Below are 21,167 nucleotides of genomic sequence, written 5' to 3'. Positions count from 1 at the left end.
GAGGTTTCTCCTCCACCCCTCCCCGCAATGGCAGGCTGCTGTGACGCTGCCCAAACCCGCACTACCGGCGGTCAGTCACTGCCGGGCTTCTCTGCCGGGCCGTGAGAAGGCGGAGGTGAGGTGAGGCAACAGGCCCGCCGTCGCCTCCGGGGAGGCTGACCCCCACCGCTGGGGTCCACCGCAGCCGCCCACTCGTAGGGCTGAGGCGGCGGCTGTCGCAGCGCCCGTGCTGGGGAGGCGCGGCGGCGATACCGGTGCGGAGGGCTCCCGCGCTCCGCCAATCACAGGCGCTGCTCGGAGCCAGGCTGCTGCCAGTGGCGGCGGCGGGGGCCGCGGCGGGCCGGAGAGAGACCTTGCGGCTGGCTTTTCGGGCGCCCGGCGAGGGCCCGCTGCCGCGCAATGGGCACCGTGCCGTCAGCGCTGAAGCACTGCCTCAGCTACCAGCACCTCCTCAAGGAGCAGCTGTGGATCGGGGAGCAAGCCCCGCCGCCGCCTGCGGCTCCGCACCCCGGGCAGGTATCGCCGGGCGGGGTGAAGGGATGCGATGGTGTCGGCCCTGCGAGGCGCGGCCGCCGCCAGGGGGAGGCCGGGGCCGCAGGGCGCGCAGGGCTGCTGCCACCCCGTTCACGCACGTACACTCGTCCCTACTGCTCCCTGCCCGAGCCGGCCCTCAGCCTCCTCTCGGCCCTCACCGCAGGGTGTAAGGGCGTCACGGAGCAGTGGGGCTTCAGATCCTCACACGCCAATTTTTGGGCCTTTCCTGATCAGTTTCAGAATATACGGCTGATTTAAAACCATCTGAACTGGTAGTGCAGACACAGGTGGGCATCTCTGGTGCCGCTGTGGTCCCCTCCACCTGTTGGAATCTACCGTGTTCAAAGTCAGAAATCTGTGGGGTGACACATGTTTTGGTGAGGCCACAGTATGGCCCAGGCTATTCTGTGTTTGTACTTCCCTAACAAGTGTGATGGGCCCATTTGCTGTCCGGTGGAGAGTTGCTACAGCTCTAAAAGCTTGGAGGCAGAGCCTTTGGCTCCTCTGGAGCACCTGCACCCTCCTTTTGGCCAGGGATTGTCATGAATGAGTGAAGGTGATTGCACAGCCTCCTGTCTGTCAGCTATGAACAGGTGTGAAGAGTGACTGGAGATAGTGGAGCGTGGGAAGGGAAGTTTGATGAGGAGGCATGTGGGCAGGCCTCCAAATGAAGACCATAGACTATGACTGTCCTAATCATGGCTTTGGAAGAAAAGAAATGAAGGAAAGGGAAAGCTACCAGTGGCTTTTAGGGAGAGGCTGCATAAATCTGGAGGAGGAGATCAATATGATTAGCTCAAACAAGAGATAATTCTACAAGGAAATAATTCTGAGCATGACATTACTTTTGCTATAAAAACACCCTTATTGTTCGGGCATATTGTGTCTGAACTGTCATTTATTCTGAGTAATTCCACTATTCAGTAGGTGCGTCAAACATTAAAAAACATGAGCCAAGCCTACAACAAAATTGGTTTAAAATTCACATCTTCAGAAATGCACTCCTTGTTCTCTTTTGTTTTTTTCCACCTTTCAGATATACCAGAAGTACATCTTCCATTTTTCTGCACCATCTGGAGATGAAATTTAATTACTAGAGAGCAGTGTAACTTCAGAGGTAGGGAAATAATGAAACCTATAATGTTCTGAGTGCCATGAAAGCTCACAGCATTATAATTTTGCTTTAGATGATCTGAGCTTAATATTTTAAAAGCTACATATATGTAATACCCAAAGCAATACTATTGTAAGCACAGAGCTTTGTACAGGTAAGCACCATACAACTTCCAGCTGTCACAGTTCCCTGAGAATAGTGCCTATCCAGCACTGAATTCTGGGGACAGAAAATCAAGCATAATTCATTCAGTTAGTTCTGTAAAAGTGGAAGAATATTTTCTTACTTTAAAGAGAATCAAAATAGAATGAAAAGACACTTGTGTACTGGCATGAAGCAAAGCATTAGAACCTCTTCATTTGCCCTTGCTACATTTTGGTGCATCATTTGCTGTAAGTTTCAAGGGCTTTTTGCAACAGAGAGGGTTTGAAGTCAAAGACAAGCAATAATATCTTCTCAAAAAATAAAAAAAGTTTTTTTATTGTAATGGACGTCTGTAACTTTTGCTCATTTCTGCAGTGCTCTTTCGTTTTCACAACCTTTTTTCTTCTTCCAAGCATACAGAAAGAGGTCTTCCTTAGTAAACGGCAAACAGGAGAATTTGCTGCTTATCTTCCCCATGCGCATTGGTGTGATTGCACAGTCTGTTGAGCTCATAGACACTAATCAAGTCCAGAGCTGGACACTGTTAATGTTTTAACATTTGCTTCTGCATTACCTTACTGTGATTTTTATTGGAGGGTTTTAATAATTTTCTTTATTTTACATGAATATGTTCAAATTTCCATTTTTCTCACATGGATGCTTAAACAACCCGTAAAGGTTTTCCTTATGGTTGAGTGCATTCTGTGCCAATCCTGTTCAAGAAAATACTTATTCTTTATGTGATCTACAAACCATATTAGCTCAAGTGGTGGTTGTAAAAAGTGAGGGGTTTTTTGTTTATTTTGACCAGTGTATTTTATCAATTATGGGGACACCACTGTAATCACATTTATGTGGGTATACTAACAAATAAAATAGGGGAAGTGACTTAAGGTGCAAGAAAGGTTTCCCAGAAATGTTTCCAACTTTTCCTAGTTTTCCAAGAAGAGTTCCCAGCTTTCATGGCTGATGAAAATAAGGTGTTGATTTTCTTGCTGAAATCTTTTCAGGAGTTCTTCAATCTTATTTTTTTTTTTTTTTTTTTTTTAACACAGACTAAAATGTTATTAGAATGTTGGTACCAGGACGCTTATAAAACTAAAATAGTTCAATTTGGTTTTCAAAATCCAAAATATATAAAAATTCAATTATATGCTGTGCTGACTAATTTGTAAAGGTCCCAGGATTAACCACTTGGAGCTGTATTGGAGGCAAAATAATAGGTCCTAGAGTGAGTAGTGAGATATCTTTGCTTTCCCTTAATTTCCCTGTTTAATTTAGCCAACAATTCTGTAGTGTTTTTACAGCTTTATTTGATTTTAAAACATAGGGTTGCTTGAGGAGTGAAGTATGGAAAAGGAGAGGTGAAAAGCAATGGCTAGATAGGAAGTAAGCAGAATTTTCTTGTATCTATTAGTAGAATTTGCTATGTATATTTCACTCTTATTTGGACTAGTCTATAATACAAAAAAATTATTGAATACGTTAATAGTTAATGGGACACCACATGCCTGTTGCAATATCTTCATTTTATTAATTTTATTAATTTCTTAATTTTGTTTGCTTCAGAAATACCATCTTTTGTTTCATATGAAAGTTCTGCTTCATTCTCTTAACACAGCATATACTGTTTTTATAAATACATCTGATTAAAATTATAGGTCTGCTTAATTTTACTAAATAGGAGCTATAGCTACGTGAGAATTTGTTAAAGACATGGATTTATATCAGAACTGTAAAATGTGCTAGGATCTACCTAAGAAAGTGGTGGCAGTAGATGTTGCAGTTCTAGGAAGATATCCGCAGTAACCAAGATTGCTACTAATGGTGACTCATAGCACTTGACTGGAATTTGCAATGTACTTTGTGTTCTGTTTTATGAAATCCTCAGGCTGAACAACAGGGAGGAAGGCTGGCTGTTGATTGCTGCTGCTGGTTGTCCTCTGGCTTTGCAGGCACCTCCTGGCTTGAAGGAGGAATGGCCTGAGAGAAATTGACATTGTTCTCATCCTACAGACTTAATGTTATGTTTTCATGTAGGGTAAAATGCAATTTTAATGTATTAGGAATAGGCTAAGGACACAGCAGGGAAGAGCTGGATGGCTGAAGAAGTGGTGTAAAAGACTGGGATGAAATTCAAAGGTACTTTGAGACTAATAACCCAAACTCGAAACTGTGATATTATCAGAAATGACTGAAGAAGGGAATAACCTTGGAATACTCACAAATCATGGGAGGACTACAAGCTGCCAATACAGTATAGCTGTTAAAAAGAATCAAATCAAGTCCTTGGATATGTCAGATCAAGTATTTCCAGTCAAACAGGAAAATGTTGCCATTGCAAAACTCTGTATCTGAGGCTCGTTCAGTTTTGGTTAGCCATATTCAAGATTGAATTGCAGCTGGGACAAGTTAGGTCTTGCACCACTGGAATGGTCAGGAAAATGGAGATGAAATATAAAATAACATTGTTGTGTTTGATATCTAGTGTTAAGACCTGGGCAGGAAGGGAGGGAAGAAGAGGAAAGAGCTGCTTAAAATAAAGGAATATGTTGCCTCACACAAACAAATGCTTATAATTTGTCTATTAAATACAGAGTAGAAATCTAAAAGCTAAGTATCAAGTGGTGACATTCTTTAATAAAGATAAAATAAGCAGAATTATGAGAGTGAGTAACCTGTATGATTTATGTTGAGAAAAAGGACTATATGATGTGGTTTCCATAGTAGTGAAAATGATTGGATTTTTAAATTTTATGTAATAAGGAGTAGGGACTAGTTATTTAGTTGCTGGAAAACAGAAGACAATTCCAGTTTTTAATTACATTGCATGGCTTACAATGCTTTGGAAAAAATATAATTAGTTAAGATCATTGTGCCAACTTCAGTGTGGATATTCATCTTCTGCCACTTTAAATCAGTGCATCCTGCTCTACTCTATAAGAGTTGCAATGGCTAAACATAGCTAAGTAATAAGCAACTTTCTCTTAGACCCTGGGTTTTAATGTACCACTAGTTAGGTGTGCTAAGATGTATGGCATATTAGGAGTTACATGGTTTGGTGAGGGCTGCCTACATCTACTACAGGGAAAGCAAAATTAAGTAAAAAAATAAAACTCTAGTCTCTTGCTTTCCCAGATGTGGCTGTGACTCTAGGAGGCATAAATCTGTCTAAATAATGCTAATGTGTGCTGTGTTATCCTGTAGGATTTCTGTCACAGATTGAGACTCTCATATGGATGCAATACCCAGAATTATTAGCACTTGTTTGGTATATTATCATTGGAAATCAGAGTGTACATAATTGTGAAGTTTGTAACTGGAGAGGAGCACAGATTTTACATGCTAAATATATATAATAATGAACAAAAGCTTGGGTCATCTAATTTACACAGATAGCTTTTGTTTCAGTGCCTAAGTTGCAATGATTTATATGCTACATGCCTAAATATCCAGACCTAAAACACACAGCCTAAGATTCCCACATCTCCTCACTGCATGACACTCGTGGATCAAGAGATGCACACAAGTGTCTTGCTTTTGCAGTTTTAATATAATTATTTAGATTTTGCAATATACTGTCATGTTTTAAACATATGCCTGAAGCCTCTCAAATGTATTTTTAAAGTAACTAAAGAATAACAGTGAAAGCCACAGTCTTCTCGTCTTAACTACTTTTGTATTTGATGGTTGTTTCTTGATTCAAATTACGGCATAAAAAATGAAGCATATAGTATTGTGCTAACTGGGAGAAGTCATGTATGTTTTATTTGAGTATTTAGCTACACCTCAGGGTTATAGCTAACGGATTTGAGGCATACTATATTTTCACCTTCTTTTTATCTCCATGTAATTATACATCCCAGGAATGAATACATATTTGCAGTCTGTCCTTAAATAAATATTTAGGCTATTTTCCTTTTTTAATATAATTTGTTTAGTATAAGAAGTATTATAAAATTTGCTGTCAGGAATATTGCAAATGTATTAATTTATTGTGACAATTAGAGTATGCAAGAAATACATTATAATTTACATTCTTTTTTATCTGTTGAAAATTGCATATAATGTGTATTTTTGGTAGAGAAAAAAAGAATGTACATGTCCTGAACTTTATATTGGAGAATTCTTATTTCTTGACTTTTTGAAAAGATGACATTATTTATAGATATTTAATGAGATCAGTATAGAGAATGTATATTAATTGCATGGGGCAAAGATCTTGTATCCTTTCCCTTCTCCCTCTCCTTTACCCACCATACTTACCTCATCTGTGTTTTTATCATGGACTTCCAGAGTATTTATGTTTTATGTTGGTTTTCCTTTGTTCATTGAAGACTAAATATCTGATCACTAAGAGACTGAAATTCCTGATTTCCAGCCCTTCATATTCCTCTGCATGTAGAGACTTTGTCAGTGCAAAGCTGAATTGATGGATCTTTTTCTCAACAAATGCATCACAAGAATGGGGCTTTTTTTGTTTTGTTGCAGATTCTCAAGCAATATTTCTTTTCTTGATGTAAAACTTACAAAGTTATAAAAAAAATAAAATAAAGTATTACTATAACTGTAACTGAGAACTAAGTTATAAACTAAGTTTGTATCAGCATGCTGTATCTTTATGACTTTGGAGATGATAAATGACATTTGATACGTGCTGACACTGAAGGTCATAAATAAAATACAGAAACACACTCCCACTAAATTTAATCAGAGTAGAGATAGTTCAGTGCAGAGATCCTTCCAAAATTTTCTTTGAAGTCAAGAGGAGTTTCTCCTTTGGAAGATCCACTCACTAGACTCATGCCAGTTTATTCAGCCAGGTATCCTTTATGCTGCAAAATAAGAGCTCAAGAGCATTGGTGGATAAAGTGTTGAAGAGAGAAAGTCCAAAAAGGCTAAGTATTTGGTTTGCTAAGGGTGCCAAACAGGATGTTAGAAGTTAAGAGGCTGATAATAAAGTGTAAGTTAGACCTAAATGGAGTCACTGGTTTTTAGTTCTTTTGTGTCACTGGATCATAAACAGTGGAAAGATAACAGGAGCTTTTTAGTTGATACAGATTTATGCTATACAGGGATTATAATGTGGGTTTAGAAGTTTATAATACAGCTGGAAATGTTGTAAAGGATTTTACAGATCTTGCTCTGCAAATTTGGGAATTAAAAAAATGCACAGGAAATTTCTACTCAGACCCAACATCTGTTTTTTGGTGAGATCCCATTTTGACTTGTCCCACCTCCACCTCCTTCAAAGCCTACATATGGGCGCAGTGATGTTCATTTCCTCTCTTGCCAGTTCAAGGAAAGAGATTTAATTTCAGACACCCCATGTGTCAAATCATCATTTTAAAATACATACATCTGAGATCATTCTTGGTAATTCGTTTTCTCATTGCCTTGGCTGAGAGTGAAGATAAGTGAACTGCCCAAGATCAACTAGATCCAAATTTAATTCCTACTGAAATAAATGGGTTTGTCTCAGGTTTTAATAAGGATTTCATTTACAATTTGTGGATCTTCTAGCTCTAGTTTGCGTAAGGAAATCTTACAGTGCCTTATTAAGGTTACTGTAAGACTTACCAGTTGGTCAAACATAGAAGTTTTCATAAAGCAAAATACATACTGCTCCTTATTAATCAAATTTTGTATATTTAAACTGTCTGACAAGGTGGCTAATAGATAGTAGTAACAGTTGTGTCTATAGTGGCTTGAAATACAAGTTTTTCCTTTTTCACTTAGACTTGGCTTGAAGGTGGAATGCTGGATACCTAGAATGAAGTTGCACTTATTTTCTCTCCATTTTAATGACAGGACCTTTTTTGGTGTTTCAGAGGAAAAAGGTAGCTCCAATTCTTGCAGTATCTGGGTTGGAAGATTTGCTTGTTTATGTGAGTATGTGTTTGAATTTCAGTTTCTATGTGAATATCACACAGTGAGAAACTGATGCAATGTAGGTACAGTCCAGAGATAAAGCTGAAATGAGTTCTTGCCACCTCTGCTCTTTCACAGCATAAATATTTGAGGTGTTTAACTAAAGTGATAATTCTATGAAATTTTAGGAATTGAAGGTTATTGAGATCCTTTGATGTGTCAAATGTGGAACAAGTTATGTTTAAAGAAACAGTGGGGGACTGCAGAAAAGTAGTTATTTAGTATTTCAGGCTGTGTTGTATTCCATTGTTTAGCTTCTCATTCATTTAACAAATATTTTCTTTAGCATTCTTCTTTTCCCCAAAATTTATATTTTAAAAGATAAATGAAGTGTGAAAGAGAAATGTGTATTAAAGATGGTGTGTGGTATTGTGAACTTGCTGGGGAATGTGTACCACCTTACAGTTTGTGCCAGTGCACATCACAATGCATATGTGGACCCTGACGTACAGTATAATGAAATACTATGCACTCAGTAAGGCTCATCAATTAACCTCAGAAAATACTGGAATGTAAAAATATTCATTTTAAGAATGGGAATAAAAAGCTGTCAGGCACAAATTTATAGGAAAAAGTTCTCTCTGGTTATCCAATCCATCTATCTCCTGTCACTTGAAAAACTCATCAGGATATTGAAAGTCTGAGAAATGTTGCTTCTGTTGGCTGATCTGGAATTTCTGAGATAAGAGCATGTAATATGAGGCCTTTAGCTCCATGATCAAAATCAGGCTTTCATACTGTGCTAAATACCAGCACAGCTAATTCAGCATTTTCTTTTCAGCAAAAGGGAAATATTTTATTACTGCTGTATTAATGTACAGTTGTATAGCCCTTTTCGGGCAGAAATGTCAAAATTTTGCACACACTTTAAGTAGTGCAGTGGAGATAAAAGTTTCTTCTATTTTGGAATATGTTGATAGTGACATAAGTTTTAATGAATAATAAAGAGCTTATGAAATATGAGAGTACAAACCAGATACAGATGTTATTCTTCTGACTATCTAGTCTTTTAATCAATCTCTCATTCCAAAGGAATCACAAAACTGATAAATGCATGATTCACATTTCAGGAAAATACTTTTAGAGAAAGTTATAAGGGTTGCTTTTCAATCTTTAGGTATTACAGTTGGAAGTAATCAGTTGATGACTTCACAGACTTTTACTGGGTTAGACATAATAATTGATGGTGAAGATCCGTCGTAGTTTGGTACAAAATTCTAATGTTGCAAAGGATGAAAAAGATGCTGCCAGGTTATAAGAAGGAAATTATAATTACTGCCAGAATGCCAGTTGATACTATTTTTAGATAATTCCCTTGTTAAATGGAGATTTATGGTTTGATGTAAATGAATGAGTTACTCCAAGAGTTATATTACATTTTAATTTTTTTATTTGGATTAAATACATTTGTGACAGTGATTCTCAACAGCTTTTGCAAAACAAAAGTAAACAAAACAAAAAACAACCCCCCAAAACCAACCCAGATTTATTACATGTAAAAACTGCTAAAAGATACATTGGTAAAATTTTTTTTTTGGTCCGCAGATGTTAGCTGTTTTGTATAGGAATGAAGGTGTTAGTTTATGAGTTTCTTGGAGAAAAAAGTTTAAAGGCTTTGAGTGCATAAGATGTGTGGACTGAAGCGCCAGAGGACATTGGTGGAATGTTAGGTGAAACCCATAGGGAAATAATTCAACAGCAGCATCTGGAAAGGAACTGTATGTGGCTTTAGGGCTTACTTTTAATGCAACTAGTTAAGATGAGATTAAATATAGGTGTTCATATGTGAGAAATGGGGGAGCAAGCTAAGTGATGAAGATACATCATGTGGAATACTGGTATTAGGCAGAAGGTTTAACAGACTCCACAGCTGATCACAGCTGAATTTTTAATAGCCTGGAAACATAATTTGAGTTGAGTTATATGTTGGCTTCACATAAACCCAAACAGCTTACATGAAGAAATTACTGGGGAAAGAGAAGGAAGAGGATAGGCAAGTTCCTGTGCCCTGCCGTGTCTTAATGTTGCCTGCATTCTAAGAAGAAGGTGGAAAGTTAAGCTACTATGCCAGCTGGCTGTTGGCTCTACAGAGGGGATTCAACTGGTGATTAAGAATTTTCTCTTGTCTCCCTGCTGTTTTTTGATATTTAGGACTTGATTCAATTGCCTAAGTATAATTGTCTGGTGCTATAAGAGATGCCGTAAGGTACCTAAGATGGTTTATAGGGCTGGCAAATATCAAACAAGATTCATGGGAGACCTCCACTCCCTGGCACGATAGCTGGAAGTCAAGTAGGATGCATCTCAGATGCACTAGTGCCTGGAATTTGCCACCTGTCTTGCACCCTTACAACTTGGCTGAATTGTTTCCTCACTCACAGTGATGAGGAGCAGCTTGCTTCAGCCAGCCATGCTTCCTCGCTGATGCCATTTAGGATGCCCTATAATATCTTACTTTACCTCCAGCTGCCAAAAAAAGACACAGGTCCTGTGTCCTACATGCTGTGCTTAGGACACCTTAAGACGTTATATGTGAATATATAAATAGACTGTACAGGGATACCTAGCACACCAGTAGACATGTATGTGTGGATACCTAAGTTCAGGTGTCTTAAAGTCCAGTTGAATTCTGCCATTAAGAACATTTCAGGACATTTTGAGCTTAGTGAGTTGTATAGCTGGCTTGCCATTTATTCCGTAAGTATTATTATCTATTATCAGTTTAGAACAATCCTGTGGTCAACATTATGTGTCACAGTAAAATGAAAGTACAGCTAATGGTAATATTATTAGATTTTTTTTACTTACTTTGTGCTCAGTTAACACTGGCCCACTGCTGTTATTACCAGTTTTACAGCAATTCACGTTTCTTTCTTATCTGTTGTACAACTTACTATCCAGAATATGGAGACTGAAAAAATCTTTCTAAATATGCAGTGTCTGGAAGTGGAAGCAATAAAAAGCCTAGGAAATCTTATGATTCATTTTGCCACAACAACAATCTTCTCAAGCAGTCTGAAGTGATAGGACCCCATTTTTGTTTTGCCTTTGTAGTTTCTCTAGTACCAATCCATTTTCTTCTGCTTGTTCCACTTCACTTTTTTCAGGTTTGCATGATTAGAACAAATTACAATCTTAATACATAACTATTTAATGTAATAAATTAGAAAGTTAACCAGTTCAGCAGAAGCTGTGGCATATAATTATGAGTACTTTTTAATAAACTCATAAACCCCAATATTTTTAAAAAAAGTTTATTTAAAAAATAAGGCATTATATTTGTCTTTTTTCTAAATTTCATATAAGCAAAATTTTCAATAGCTTTAATTACTTTCAGTTAAATGGGCAGAAACTTATTTATTTAAATGTTCACACTTGACTGATTCAGTTGTGAAAATGGAACATTTTTGCAACATTGAGAATCTTGCAGTGTTCAAGATACCATAATTTCCTTCCTACTGTTGGGAAATTATTATGGTAACACTTTGCAGATGTTATTTTTCTAAAGAGCTTTATAAATTTAAAATTCTCCTAAAGGATGAGTTGCCAACAGTGGCTAAATAAATAACCATTAAACTACTGTCATTTTTATCAGTGTCTTTTGGGAAGAGAGCTATGGAAAACATAGCGGTGAGCCATCAGTACTTGAATTAAAGATTTCCTTGATCTTTTAGGCACTGCCTTTGGACACAGAAGGTGATTTTGATGATAATAATAATTGAGAATAGTTGTTTTACTTCCAACTTTTTACTTGAGTTCTTGAAGATGTATGCATAACTCACTTTTCTTTACAATGAGGTATTAAAGAGACTTACCTGATAAAGTGGATGGGCTGGTTTGTCAATGTATTCATTTTCCCCCTCCCCTTGATATCCCAAAGCATTATAAAAGGCAAATTATTTTCACATATTGGTTTTGTAAGGATGATCATGCCTCTGCTTTTTCAATGTGTGTGGAAAAACACCACTCTTTCTGCCTTCTAGAATTCTGTCTTCAGTCTTGCCTGTAAAACACCATGCACACCATAATACTATTACCATAAATAATAGTAAAGGAAAGTGTGGGAGGTTTTGGCTCCAGTGTCATCAGTATGTTGTTGATCTCAGTTCTCTGTATCCTTTTCTTCCAGCCCAGATGGCAGACTGTAATTGTTTTTCCAGGCTTTGACCAAGATAGGGATATGGATGAAAGTGAGTTGGCTGCAAATCAACTTGGTTAATGGAGAAATGCTGCTTGTTAGCATTTAGGGAAATAGAGAAAGGTAATGTATACACCATGTCCTGAAAATACATGTTTAATTTTTGCTAAAGTGACTGGCTGTGTTGGCCTCTTACTAACAACAGAGGCCTCTAGTACCATTTATAGTTAATTGATTCCATTGTAACACAAGTCTAACTGTGGTTGTCTATTCCTCTGCTACCGCCTGACTCTAGTAATACATTCTGTTCATCATTAGTTTGCAAGTTATCTAAAACTGTCTGTAACTGCAGCACATTTGCCTGCTTTTAGGTTGCATGATCTCTTAGATTTAATTGACATTTTGTCCTGGGTTTAGCTATAACAGTTAGTTTTCTCCTTCCTAGTAGCTGGTGCAGCGTTTTGGCTTTAGTCTGAGAACAATGCTGATAACACACCAATTATTTAGTTGTTTCTAAGTAGTGATTACTCTGATCACAGAATCATAGAGTCATAGAATGGTTAGGGTTGGAAAGGGCCTTAAGATCATCTAGTTCCAACTCCCATGCCATGGACAGGGATGCCTCACACCAGACCAGGTTGCCCAAGACTTTGTCCATCCTGGCCTTGAACACTGCCAGGGATGGAGCATTTACCAGTTCTTTGGGCAACCTGTTCCAGTGCCTCAACACCCTCACAGTAAAGAACTTACTTATATCTAACCTGAACTTCCCCTGTTTAAGTTCAAACCCGTTACTCCTTGTCTTATTGCTACAAATGAAGAGTTCCTCTCCGGCATTCTTGTAGGACCCCTTCAGATACCGGAAGGCTGCTGTGAGGTCTCTACGCAGCCTTCTCTTCTCCAGGCTGAACAGCCCTATCTTTGTTAGCATGTGTTCATACAGGAGATGGTCGAGCCCCCTTATCATCCTTGTGGCCCTCCTCTGGACTTGTTCCAATAGCTCCATGTCCTTCTTGCGTTGAGGACACAAGGACTTTTCAGTGTCATGCTCTGCCATTGAGGAGGGGCGCAAGAAGCCGGGAGGAAGCAGAGAGAGGACACCTGACCCAAACTAGCCAAAGGGATATTCCATACCACAGCATATCATGCCCAGTGTATAAACTGGGGGGAGTCACCCCAAATTGCTGCTTGGGTCGGGCTGAGTATCGGTCTGTGGGCAGTGAGCAATTGTATTGTGCAACACTTGTGTTTATTGATTTTATTCTTTCCTTTTTCAGTTTCATATTCTCTCCCCTTGTTATTTCCCTTATCATTGTTCTTATTATTAGTTTTATAGTATTAGTTTTGTATTATACTTTAGTTATTGGACTGTTCTTATCTCAACCCATACATTCATTCCTTCAATTTTCTTTCCCATCCTGCCTGGAAGGGGATGTGAAAAGGGGAGGTATGAGTGAGTGGCTGCGTGGTTCTGAGTTACCAGCTGTGCTTAAACCACAACATACTTTTACTCAGACCTGTTCAATTCCACATGCTCTACATGTGTTGAAAATAGCAACAAATGTTTTTTTTAGAAGATTGCAAGTCATCAGTACTAATTCAGAAAGGTCAAACTCATCCAAGAGATTGACGTTTGAACAGATTTATTGTTCTTTCAGGTTATTAATGATTTTATGTAAAATATAGATATGGATATTAAAGAAGACATTTCTTTGTTTTCAAAGATTTTGAACAGTCTTTGGGCTTGATTTTGTCGTGCAAAGCTACTGCTTTTTTTTCAGAGCATCCAACATCATGGCAGAGAATTGGATGTGGTTTACAGTTGCTTTTGGAACTAGCTGCTTCTTCTGTTAGACATCTGGTCCCCAGTTCCAGAGATTCCCTTTTTGAAGGGTGGTCAGAGCAGGAGTTTCTCTATGTACACTCCATGTGGAATTTTCTGATCCACTGAAGCTCCCATTTGACAGATTTTAAGCCTTGGCCACCAGAAAAGTTTGCATGAGTCTCTACTGACATGGAAGAGGTTATTATCCTTGACAGTATAGTTAGAATGTAGCACGGACTGTCATGATTTTGATGACCACAGTTTTAAAAAGGAAAGATTACGTAATTCAAACATTCACATTTTTTACCTTTGCTTTCTAAAGCAGAAGGCCTCTGGGAGTCAGTAACTGTCTTCACATCATAATAATTTTTATACATATTTTCCGGTATACTTTCACTGGCTTTTTTAAAGTGAGTTATCAAAATATTTGAAGAAAAATAGGAATGAAAGCCAATAAAATGTATAAAATAATAGATCTAGAATGTATATATTTATATGCCTGTATTTCCCCATAATATTTATTTCTAGTATGTGAAATAATACTAGTAATTTTATGTAATAATGTTATTTATTTTCCTTCATTAATGTTTGTATTTTGAACAGGTAGTCTTAATGGATTTTTATCTTTATCATTATGTAAGGTGGGAAATACAGCTTTTATTCATTTTCTATCCAGCATAGCGATTACTGTGTACCTGAGATAAAACCACTGGTTGTGACCTCATTTCACTGCATCTGTGCTTTGCACGGTTTTGGGGGTTCAAAGCAATATGTGAAAAGTTACAAGGCAGCAACTTAATCAGAACTGAAGTTAATATAGGCTAGCAACTCATGGTTTTATATAGTGGTACTGGGAAAACTACGCGCCCAGTGTGGCATTTCGGTGTAGCTCTTCAATCTTGGAAGAAATATTGTTGCATTTTGTGTACTTTTTAAATAATGGAGAGATCAAGAAGAAAATCTAGTTTATGAAAAAATGAGAAGGTCATAAAAAATACAGGATGATATTGTTGCAAGGTCTGTATGGTAACCCATGTAATCTGTTTGACTACAAATAGTAGTTTCAGAATACCTTCCAGATCTATGACGTGATAAAAAGTAATCCTTAAGTCTGTTACTTCTGAACTTGGCACTTCCTCACAAAAGGGGAAAATGAGGAATAGTCTAAGTACAGTCAGTCTAAGTTTAGTCTTTGATGTGATATGAGAAGTACAACAGAAAACAGCAATCCTCTCATGTATTTAAAAAATGTATTAATAAACTATTAGAGCTCATTCTTAAGCTTTTAAAATAAAAGTTAAGAGTAGACACCTCCAAACAGTATTCAAATATATGAATCCCCTTTCAATTAAAAAATCCCACAAATGAACAACCCAAAAAACAGAGCTGTGGTTTCAGTTTATGTTTATTCATAGTTCAAGCTGAGTTCACTCGGATAGATGAGGCAAATTATATGTTTGAGGAAGCTGCAGGTTTTATTTGCATCTCTGAGCAGCTGAGCACATCCACTGTAAGCAAAAGGATAAACTGCAAATCATAGAAAACAATATTCAGCAGGTGTTTCACCCAAAGTATGTGAGACTTGACCTCTTGTGATCTAGTATAACGGAAAACAGCCTGAGAAGTGAGGAATTCCTTCTCCTACTCCCTCTGGTAGACTCCTGCAGACAGAGATCAGAGTGATTTATTAACTCTATAGCTCTTTTGGAAAATGTGCTATTTTGTGTTTGTCTTGAAAGGAGTTGCTTATTTGATTTGCTACGTCTTGTTGCATTTTGCTAAGACTGTGCTGTGGAATCAGTTTGCACGGTTAGAACACCTCTGGTGATCTCTGTGCAGTAAGTGATTTAGCAGACTTGTGTTATCATGCCTCAGTTTTCTCTTTTATGAGCAGAGTCATGTTTGTGTATCAGACAGAGCTTTGTTACTGTTAGTTGGATTTTCATGTATTTTTTCACGTCAAGCCCATGTTTGTTGTTTGAGCAAGACATTATCCTTTGGGATTACTCTCATAGCATCTGATAGCTGTAGTCTCCACTGGGTAAGGAGGCGGTGCAGCAGGGTCAAAAAGAGCTAATGCACAAAATGAATTTACAGATGTAGTTTATGACTGCTGCTGCTCTAAGTCTGGAGCATGTGATATTTCTGTCCTCCATCAATAAAGATTGTACTTACAGTGCTAGCCATTAGCACCTGATATGCTTTCTTTTTAGGTACAACTGATAAAAAGGGGCAAAAAGAGAGCTATACAGGCTTCATTCTATTCCTAGCATGTACAACCTGTGGTGAAGAAATGCTTGAGGAGCATAGGGAGCTTAGGGTGGTAACAGGCAGGTCACCAGCCAGGGCCTAATCTCACAGCAGCTGAGTGAGGTGAGCAGGCTAGACCTAGAGGTGGTAGCTGCATTCAGGCAAGAGCCCAGGTCGCTGGACAAGCTTGTGGTGACGGGATCCAAGATTAGAGCTGGGAGTGCAGGTCAGTGAGCTGGGGTCAGGATTCAGTTCACTGATGGTAATCAAGATTGGCTGTGCCACCCAGTGGCAATCAGGTAGGCCCACGGTGCTGAAAGAGGTCCAAGGTCAACTGGTAGTCAGTCCATGGGCCAAGGACTGATCAGTGTGACTGCTCTGTTTACAGAGGAGTTATGGGAAATCAAGGAGGCAAGAATCCAGTTGACCTGAAATGCGTCTAATGTGTAGCTTAGACAGAAGAATAAAGATCATGCCAGTTGTTCCAAAGAGGGGCTCTGAAACAAGAATGAGAATCCTCTTCATTAGGCTGATCCTGCATAAATATCCATGTATTCCATGTTGCCTTTCATATACCTGGAAAGCTTTTGATGCATAACGTATCAGTGGCTGATGGCATATTTTGGATTGAAATGACCTGCTACAGCAGGTAATATTACTTCCTCTCTCCTATGTATTTATCTGTATTTCAGTTTTCCAGTGAGGAAGATCATGGAGGCAAAAAATGAAATGTGACAGCAGGATGGATTGGGAATCACATCAGCAAGGAAAGGTGAAAACTTAATTTAGAATTATGAAAAGAATGCATCACCTACACAGCTCTTGGAGAAACTTAAAAGAAAACATGAATTAAGACATAGGTAGGTGTCTACAGCAGCTGAAGTTCCTGTGATAGCCACTGCAAACCTAGGACAGGACTCAATTGCCTAGTGCCATTTGAAACACATAGGATATATTTGACACCCTTATGGGATAGGCATATCCCATAAATTGTAGGATGCATAAGAGACCTACTTTTTTCTGGAGTGGTATTCAGTCCCCAAGCAGTTACACAGACCTGGCTATTAGGATCATCAGCCACTAGCTGTGAACCTTAGGGTGACCTGAATTATTCTTTATCAGCCATATTAAATAAAGATTAAATAGTTTTGAAATGAGACCTACAGTAACAGTAAAGAGATGAAGCAGGACCCATGCCCTTCCTGAGCAGCAGCACTTGGAGGCAAGAACTCTTTAAGATATTTATAATGTCTCCAGGAACATAAGTTTAGACAGCAGGAATGAGCAGAGGTTTCTTAACCTTGCGCTGAATACCACTCTTAAACCGCAATTTCTGTAGCTTTGGAAGACCTATTCTAAAGGATTTCCAAAAGGAATAGTACTATATAGATGGTATTTAGCTTTTTTAAATTTATAACTGTATGTCCATGACTAGTGTAGTTAAGAGTATGATTTGAATTTTCTAGTTTTGTGTAATAATATTATTCTTAACAGAGCAACATTTTCTTACAATCTCTGGAGCATTCCCTATTAATGTCATTTTGTTACCTTTTGCACTATCAGTTCATCAAAATTTTGTTCACTTGATAGAATTCTTTTTACAAAATACTAATTTCTATTTTCTAAATAAAAAGTAATAGTTTTTTCTTATTGTTTGTTCGTTAATATTATTATTTGTTCATTAATATTATTTGCGCTTTATGACCTTTGTCCTTACTATTGAAGTCCTCTTTGTAAAGAGGATTAGATCAGACAACTAGCCACTCAGCAGCATAAACATTTATAGTTTAGTTGAATTTCCCTGTGTTTTAAACCATATTTCTTCTGTTTTCTTACAAATGGCTTGTGTTTTATTATAAATAGCCATGCACACTTTAATAAGTGGACTAGCAGATTATATTAGAATTTAATAATTAATGGAAACGACAGTAGAAATGTTAGTGCTATTACTTTACAGTGGAAATCTCTACAGTGAATTCTTAGTTCAGATAATCTCCTGATATATGTAAATCACTACGCTATCATGAGCTCTCAAAAGCCCTCTAATAAAAGCTGTAAGCACATTCAAATTAAATGAGGAGAGATGGACTAAAGTAATACCTGTAGGTGGTGATCCCCAGTATAAGAGAGACTTAGACATACTGGAACAGATCCAGAAAAGGGCCGTGCAGATGATTAGCAGATTGGGGCATCTGTCATATGAGGAGATACTGAAAGTACTAAGACTGCTTAGCCTAGAGAAAAGAAGGCTCAGGGGGATCTTATCAGTATGTACAAATACCTAGTGGGGTGAATAAATAAGGCAAAGTCAGTGAACAGCACAAAAGGCAACGGGCACAAACTGAAGTACAATAAATTCCATTTAAAGATCAGAAGCGTATTTTTTTACTGTGAGGGTGGTCAACACTGGTACAGGTTGCCCAGGAGTTTTCACCCGTGGAGATACTCAAGACCCAACTGAACATCGTTCTGGGCAGCCTGCTTTAGTTGATCCTGCTCAGAGCAGGGCTGGTTAAACTAGATGATCTCCAGAGGTCCCTTTTGACCTCAACGATTATTTGGTTTGTTCCAGATAAGCTAACTCTGCATTTAACTAATTCAATTCTGTAATGATTTATTCACATTTCATATTTTGCCTTCCTGTGGATGATCTCAATTTGACTGAATTCTTTTTTGAAGCAGAAAGCCCAAAACTAGACACAGAATTTCTACTCATTAAGTGGCAGGCTACTGTTTTATTTATGACATCCTGGCAGGCTACTGTTTTATTTATGACATCCCTGTTTATAGCCTAGAATTATATTTGCCCATTTTTTTTTTTTTTTGAGGTGCAGGTTTGTTTTTGTCTTTCTTTTTTCCTTGAGAGCAGGATGTTACAGACTCATATTCAGTTTGTTATTCACTTTAACATCCCAGTCCTTTTCTATAGAGCTATTTAGTCATGTACTCTCAATCTACTATCTTTCAAAAATCTGGTTTTGGAGTGTCAAATTTTTGAAAATGGAGAAATAAGTATAATGGGATTTCTGAAAGATGACATGCAAAAATTCTTCTAAGTAGTAGATTGGCACCAGATAAAGTCAGGATAGTCCTAAGTGTTGTGTTATGTTTTGCTTTTTGTTGAAATTTGTTGTATCTATTTCTCTAGTATGTCAATGGAATTTTGAATTCTAGTCCTGTTATCTAAAGCACTTGCAACTGCTTTGCTTTTGATATTTCTATGATATCATTCAGTTCATGAATATGCAATGTTATAATAAGAAAAATTTATTTACTGAAAGCTTCTCAAGGGCTAATGAGTTTTTTTGCTAGTCATGGCCTGTTACTATGTACTGTTCTCCCAGTGGTCATGTCAGCAGCATACGTCAGCAATTCTAGGATGAATACTCAGTTTATTTTTACTGAGGGATATTTACCAGATGTGTCACTGTTTTCTGAATATCTATTATTTATATTTCATAGGTGATTCTTCTCCATTTTCCGCCTAGTTAACTTGGGAATGAATATGTTTTGTGTCTGCCTTTGAGTAGCATGAACTATATAAACGAGTCTCTGCAATATCACTTCAGTCATGATTTGATTATGTACTAAGATTTTCATTTCTTCCTGTTCATTTCCTCTGTGTCTTGTAAAGTTTAGAGACATCTCTGTGTTCAGAAGGTTGATCACTCTTTTCTCTTTTTTCCTTCCAGCAATTGTACTATTTATCTCAGAGCCTTCACCCACTTTTTGGACATTTGTCCATGTCACTGCACATATACATATGGAGATATGATGCCACCTCCCTGCTGATTCTTGTTTAAAACTACTCTCCTGAGTAATTTGTGCAAGATGGACCTACCTTTGTTCAGTTGTCCTCTGTGCCGGAACACCACTTTGTGGAAAAGGAAAGCAGAGCTTTATCTTTTCTTGGTTAGAAAGATTGAAAAGACCCGAAACCCCAAGATTCTTCTCCCTTACTTTTGGGTCCTTTCAGTTACTTTTGAGCAGCTCTGGGCAATATTTGCCAGTGCCATTAGTGGCCATATGAATGAGCCGCATGGAATAAAAATCAGAAGGCTGAAGATACCTTAGCACCTTTACTAGAAGTAGTGAAGCAGTGACAGAGCTTAAAAAAGTGTGTTTATTTAATTTGATTACATTTATGGTTGTGTTAAGAAGGTTATATTGCTTTAATTAAGGGTTACTAGGATTTCTATAGTAAACTTGAATTTGAAGCTATTTATAGCTCAGAGAAAGTGCTTCCATACAGAAATTTGGCATTCGGTGTCTCAAGCTGAATGGTATGGTTTTCGTTTTTCTGTTTTTTTTTTTTTAAAAGACTCTTTGGCTGCATTCTGTTTTGAGGGAGGCAATTTTTGTGGTTTTATATGCTTTTTGTTCTCCATTGGCAAGGCTTAATACATGGAAAAAACAAATTTTCCAGGCTCTTGGTCTTTTATGTCAACTATTTCCTTTTCAATATTTCAAACATTATACTTCAGTAGTCATTACTTTTTAACAGAGCAACTATATAATTCAATAAGCAAATACTGCTAAGTATCTACCATAACTACATTTTATACTTTGTTACATAAAATTCATGTAATATAATTTTTTAAAGATTTTTTTCTCAAACAAAATTATTTACCTGACATGTTTAGTAGTTAATGTAAGTACTTGTGTATTTCTGTAAGGTTCATCTTTTTCGGGTTCTCTTAAAATACAGCAACTACTTTTTGCTTTTCTATTTATTTCTGTTTCTTATTTGTAGACTATTTCATGCCATACTTGAAGGTGTTGAAATTCTCTAAGTTAGTTTTATTGTTGGTTCTGTATATCCTTCCTTTTACCCTAGGGTATGATGCATGTTTGGAATCCTCTGGTTAGAGTTCAGAGAACTTGATCACTTGGTTCACGAAGCCCAAGTCTTGGTTAAAGATCTAATGCCATCCAGATAGCAAGCAGAGAAGTGTTTAAATTCTGTGTAAGTTCTTAGAGACTTCTGAATGGAAATGCCATCAAGCCTGGCACAGAATGTGACTGGTGGCTCAGGTGACTTCGGCTGTGTTTCAGGTTACGTCCAAATATTCTTCAAGTGTGGCACTGTGATCAGAAGACCTCCCAAAATAGCAGGGAATTTCTTTTTTTTCTTCCCCAAAACTTTGCCAAGTATATATCTCTAGTGTCTTGAAAGAATGTCCTACCAGCTAGTTACTGAGCATTTATAGGGCAGATGAGATTAAGGTGAA

General features: G+C 37.8%; 1 protein-coding gene across 10 annotated transcripts in view; it reads left to right on the top strand.

Annotated features, from left to right (window-relative positions):
- The first annotated feature begins 325 nt into the window (after positions 1 to 325).
- Positions 326 to 21,167, top strand: part of HMGCLL1 (3-hydroxymethyl-3-methylglutaryl-CoA lyase like 1) — an 81,692-nt gene continuing 60,850 nt past the window's right edge. For 5 of the 10 annotated variants that reach the window (XR_008972746.1, XM_057414049.1, XM_057414050.1 and 2 more), the window contains exon 1: positions 326 to 516. Coding sequence is in view for 4 of the 10 variants with exons in the window: in XM_057414049.1 (XP_057270032.1) it covers positions 400 to 516 (117 nt within the window). In the remaining 6 variants the exon portion in view is untranslated. Of the gene's footprint in view, positions 517 to 7,564; positions 7,681 to 11,852; positions 11,985 to 16,154; positions 16,236 to 20,710; positions 20,971 to 21,167 lie in introns of those variants that run through there. The other 5 variants (XM_057414053.1, XM_057414052.1, XM_057414048.1 and 2 more) reach the window with 5 other exon arrangements.

The sequence above is a fragment of the Pezoporus wallicus genome, unplaced genomic scaffold (assembly GCF_028554395.1).
Source record: "Pezoporus wallicus isolate ANWC-B61680 ecotype Strahan unplaced genomic scaffold, APGP_CSIRO_Pwel_v1 contig_6428, whole genome shotgun sequence".
In the NCBI taxonomy this organism is placed as follows: Eukaryota; Metazoa; Chordata; class Aves; order Psittaciformes; family Psittacidae; genus Pezoporus; species Pezoporus wallicus.
The sequence above is the reverse complement of the archived record's forward strand: the minus strand, read 5'-3'. Positions and strand labels throughout refer to the sequence as shown.